The 5,321-nt window shown below is 53.8% G+C and overlaps 1 protein-coding gene across 1 annotated transcript; it reads right to left on the bottom strand.

Annotated features, from left to right (window-relative positions):
- Positions 1-238: 238 nt before the first annotated feature.
- On the bottom strand, positions 239-5,112 carry EOMES (eomesodermin). Its single transcript, XM_055710024.1, has 6 exons — positions 4,165-5,112; positions 3,703-3,857; positions 3,279-3,400; positions 2,642-2,800; positions 2,490-2,551; positions 239-2,043 (listed from the first exon to the last, which is right to left on the bottom strand). Exons 1-6 carry the CDS (start codon positions 4,902-4,904, stop codon positions 1,308-1,310), a joined length of 1,974 nt encoding a protein of 657 aa, XP_055565999.1. The 5' UTR covers positions 4,905-5,112; the 3' UTR covers positions 239-1,307.
- Positions 5,113-5,321: the final 209 nt, after the last annotated feature.

Raw genomic sequence — 5,321 nt, 5'->3', positions numbered from 1 at the left:
AGGGGAATGTACAGAACTGTGGCAAACCACAAAACAACATTAAAAAAACCAAAACAAACAACTCTCACGGAGAACAGCATCCAAAAGATCACAGCGTGAGGGATAAAGCAGCAAGGAAAGACTTCACAAAGGATGGCTAAATTATGAGACAACTCAGCCCTCAAGGTTTCTGTTTCCTCTTCTCCCCCCAGCTAGGACACCCAATAAAGGCAAAGAAGAGGCAGAGAGCCACCCCCGCTCTTGTCCCTGGCACCACCACATTTATTAAAAATTACTACTATGTACATAGAAAAAGCAAACAGAACCAAGTTTCATTGGGAGAAGTTTGTGTGCCAGTGCTCTAGGACTGATCAGTTTAAAATAGCTGAAACTATAGGCAAGAAGAGTGGGTAATTTACATCACTTCCAGTTTTGCACAGGGCAGCTGAAAAACTCACTTTACATACATGTAAATAGAAATCTCTAAATGGTTTTCTGCAACGCTCCAGATGCTAAGTTTGATTAACCAAAAAAAAAAATGCCTTTTGAACTTCAAAGCACCACCAGAGGTCCTTCTGACTGAAGAGCTATAGGTCAACTATTTATACATTATTCCACAATATTCTACAGTGTACCTAGACAAAACACAACTGTACACTTTTTTTGGCCACCTCAATAAAGGTTAGGCTTTTGGGATGGAGGCATGTTTTCTTTAATGCAAATTCTAAACTACAGAAAGTCAGATTTGGTCATGTAACCCCATCATCAGCAAGACTATCCTCAAGTCAAAATCCTGCCTGGCAAGCAGGCCTTATTTTTTGGCCATCTTCTGCCAAAGAAAGCCTCAGCTGAGTGACACCCAACTCTGCTAACTGTGCTGCAGACAAGGGATGAAGAAGCCAGTTTAGTCTAAAGCAGAACATGGCATTTGTGCAGCTCCCTGCAACCCAGCCCCCTTCTCCCAGAAGGGCAGGCAGGGGAGAAAATTAAATTTCAGATCCTACCCCCTTATTTCCTTGCTCAGGAGTACATAGATTTGATCAGGCCTCTGAGCCAAGCCAAACTGTACACTTTAGTGTCTCCAATAAATAAGCCACAATGTAATAATCTAGGCTCCTGCATGTGGTTCCTTCTAAAAGAGGGGAAGAATTCTACCATAGTTTGCTCTTTCCCTACTTCATTACCTGCAACAGTCAAAAAGCTTTGGCACCTTCTTTAGAATTGCACACACAATTCAAGGTGGAAGGCAAGAGTCTTTTTGGCAATTGTAATGCAAAAAAAACCAAGGCCACCCTGAAAAAATTAGCCAATTGGAATAAAAGGATGCTTTAAGAACTAGTATAGAACGCATAGTAGCCCATGCCTTTTGAATTGTCTTTGCTATAGTCCTCAGCATTAATGTCCTCGCATTTCATAGTTGGGGAATTTTCATTGCTGGAAGTGCTAGGGGAGAGCCGTCTTCTCTTGCAAGCACCTGTGTAGACCCCAGAATCATTTGAATCTAGAGACTTTATGGAAGGTGGAGTCTCTATCCAGGATGAGCCCATTTCTTCTTTCACCTTCTCCTTGGAAAGCTGGTCTTCAGAGAAACCCGGAGGACTCGTTCTGGAGGTCCAAGGTAATCCTGTTGTCATTTTTCGCTGGTAAGAGCCCCTGCTCCCCCAGCCTGCCATGGATGGAAATGTTGGGTCAGGGTAGTATCCCAGAGCATGGGATGTCTGAAGGGGAAGGGATTTAATGCTGTAAGGGAGCAAGGTGCTAGGAGAATACTCCGTCTCATAGGAGTTCATGTCCAATTTGTTGGCACTGGGCTGCTGTACAGGTGTAACAAACCACCGCTGAGGAGGGCTGGCCACCTCTTCGTTCTGCTGAGGGGAGAGCAAGCCATTTGTCTGAGGGACGGTTCTCTCACCATTGTAAAACCTGGCTGGGGGCAGGTTGTTGACAAACTGTTCTTGGAAGAATGGTTGCACACTGTATCGGGTACCAGGGACGATCTGGTGGGATCTAGGAGAATCCGTGGGAGATGGAGTTAATCTGTCATTTTCTGAAGCTGTGTACATGCTAAAACATAAAAGAGAAATTTATATTTCTAGTATGACAACACAAAAACACAAATGGGAAGAAGCTCACATTATTTCTTAATTAGAATCACAGCTAGGTTTACCTGGATGACTGTTCATTTCTATTCAATTTAGGAGTTACACTACTGCCCATCTGCAGGCCAGCTAGGTTCTGTCAGTATAAGCTTTCTACCAAAATCCACAAGCCTGCTGCATGACAGGTCGTCAAGACAATATAGTAACTGTCCAAACAGACATCTGTTGTTTCTAGAGGGACATTTAATTTGTTTGAAATATGCACATCAGCTAGTAAAGCTGCCAGTAGAAGTATTACTATTTCTGCATAACTATGTAGTGTCTAAAGACAAACTCTTCCACACACATTTCAGGCCAGAATTATTTCTCCTAGACAGAGACAACTGCAAGAGAAAACAAAAGTGTACTTACGAGTCATAGTTGTCTCTGAAGCCTTTTGCAAAAGGATTATGGTCGATTTTGAGCTGGGTAATCTAAAAGTGAAAGCAGAATATAATGAGATGAGAAGTTGAACCCACAAGACAATTTCACTCTTGTCATTTTATAAATTCATGCTTACTTACATCAGTGTTTTGATATGCTGTGACTGCTATGAACTGTGTTTCAGGGAAAATAAATGTTTGAGTCTTTGAGGAATCATTCAGATCTTCAACACCATCTTCAGTCACTTCCACAATGTGAAGCCGGGGTTGGTACTTGTGTAGAGATTGCAGTACTATCATCTATAAGGGACCACAGAAAAGACAGTATCTTTAGACAGACTGCATTTAACATTAAAAGATCCATTTGATAGCCCAACATTTTTTTCCTGTAAATTGTAATCTTTTGACTCAGGAACAGAGCAATTTTAACTGCTAGCAGGAGATGATTCACAGCTTGTAGCCCTGTTTCACTAGGTTACCAATACGTCAAAACCTGTAAGTGCAGGAGATCAAGATAAGCTATACTCCCACTTTTGAGCAACTCCAGAGATGGACATATTGGCTAAAACCAAAGAAAATCACACATTTCTGACATTTCTAACTCTCTTCATAAGGAGAAGCAAAGAAAACAAGATCATGATCCAGTTCAAGGAAACAAGTCACACAAGCAGTGATCTAAGCTGCTCAATTGAATTCTGTAAAGCCTTGAAAGCCCAGGGAGCCCCCGGCTGAGCCACCAAGAGCCCCCCTCATGCCTGCCCCCCCCCCCGCCATTTACCTGCGCGTTGTTGTTGTTAGCACCTTTATTGTTCGTTAGCTTCAGCTTCCCGAAAGAGATCTCCTGCCTCATCCAGTGAGCCCCGGTGTTGGGCGACTCGGGGTGGACGTACACTTTGTTGCCTGTAGAAGACACACCAGTAAAGCGCCAGCCGGGCACAGCCGCTTTGTTCCAGCACCGGCAGCTCGGGCGGCGGGGCCGCGCCCGGGCAGCACCTCGGGTCCCCCGATGTCCCCTCTCCCGCACAGCCCCACGCACCGCGGCGTGGAAAAAAACCCTAAACAGTTGCAAGACGCCCTTAAAAGCCCTGCACTACTCCGCGCAGCGGGATGCCGGGGGTGGGGAAGACCCTGCGGAGGGGAGCGAAGCGGGAGCCCTTTCTGGGAAGCCGAGCCGCGGGGGAGCCCGCAGAACCCGCGCCTACCTTGCATGTTGTTGTCAGCTTTGCCGCAGGTCACCCACTTGCCTCCCTGGAAACGCCAGTGGTTGGGGTCCGCCAACACCACCTCTACGAAGACGTTGTAGTGGGCCGTGGGGTTGAGACCGGTGATGTTAAAGCTCAGGAAGGGAAACATCCTCCTGGGGAAGAGAAGAAAAAGCACATGGCATTCGAGGCGGGCCGGGGAACGGGGCACGGCTCCGGGGCAGCGGGGTGCTCCGACCATCCTGGCGCCGGTGACACAGAGAAGGCAAGGGCAAGCCCCAGCCGACCCCCGCCGCACCTCCCGACCGCCTGCTGTGGCGAAACAGGGAGAGCCGCTTTTAGAGAAAGCGCTCCCGAGCCAGAAGCGCCACCGACAGGGGGTCGCGCACCTCCTTCCCGGGGGAGCGGCCCCGGGCGCCCCCTCCATCTCCCTCCGTTCCGGCCCAGCCCCTGCACGCTTACCGGCCCTGTTTGGTGATGATCATCTCCGTCTGGTGCCGGTGGAACTTCAGCCAGAGGGGCCGGTTGCAGAGGAAGACCTGTGCCCGCAGTCCCGGGCCGGCGGCCGGCACCCCCAGCGCCCCCAGCCCGCTGCAGGAGCCCGACGCCGCCGGGTAAGGGCCATAGAGGGGCCCGCCGGCCGCCGCCTGCCCGTACTGGTACCCCCCGCCGCCGCCGAACTGCGCCCGGCCGCCGGGCGGGCAGACGGCGCCCGCGAAGCCGCCCGGCGACAGGACCGAGCCGTAGGGGTAGCGCGGCCCGCCGGGCGGCTGGTAGACGGCGCCGTGCTGCGCCGCCGGCGGGTAGGGGAAGAGGGCGCAGGGCCCCCCCAGCTCGGCCCCGGGCGGCCCGGGGGACTGCAGGTAGTAGCGCTCGGGGCTGAGGCTGTCCATGGAGTAGCGGGCGGCGGCGGCCGGGGGCAGCTCCTCCTCCCCGCAGGGGGTGGCCTTGCGGCCGTCCGGCTTCGGGGGGGCGAAGGGCGGCTCGCCCGCCTCCGCCTCGCCCAGCATGGCGGGGGCCGCCCCGAACTTCTTGGGCGTCTTGTCCAGGTCGAGGCGCTGCGGGGAGCCCGGCCGGGGCGGCCCGCGGGACCCGCCGCCAGTGCCCGCGCCGCGGCCGCCGCCGCCGCCGCCCTCCAGCGGGTAGAAGGGGGCGCCCGGCAGGGCCCCCGCTGCCGCCAGCAGCGGCTCTCCCAGTTGCATCCTCGGCGGGCGGTGTGGCGGAGCGCCCCCACAGTCCGGCGCCCACCCCGACCCGCGGCCGCGCAGCGCTGCGGCGGGGCTCCGCCGAGGCGATTTATACCGGCGCGCCGGGCTCGCCGGGCCGCCGGGGAGGGGCTTGCGCCGGGCTGTCTCATCGCCGCCCTCCACCCCCGCCGGCCCATTGGCTGGGCTGCGTGACACTAATTTAATTAGACAGCTACTAATTGGAACAAGTCACCTGTGACTCTGGTGTGTGCCCCCCCTCCCCGGCCCCCCTTCCCCCGGCCGGCTACCGGAGGGGCTTCGGCTCGCCCCGTGCCCCCGCGCCGCTCGGAGCACGGGGAGCGCCCGCATCACCCCGCGGTGGCCCGACTCCCCTCCCCCCGAAAAAAGATCTTTTGCCGCGGTGGCACCGTC

This window comes from Falco cherrug, chromosome 4 (genome assembly GCF_023634085.1).
Source record: "Falco cherrug isolate bFalChe1 chromosome 4, bFalChe1.pri, whole genome shotgun sequence".
NCBI classification, from domain to species: Eukaryota; Metazoa; Chordata; class Aves; order Falconiformes; family Falconidae; genus Falco; species Falco cherrug.
The sequence above is the reverse complement of the archived record's forward strand: the minus strand, read 5'-3'. Positions and strand labels throughout refer to the sequence as shown.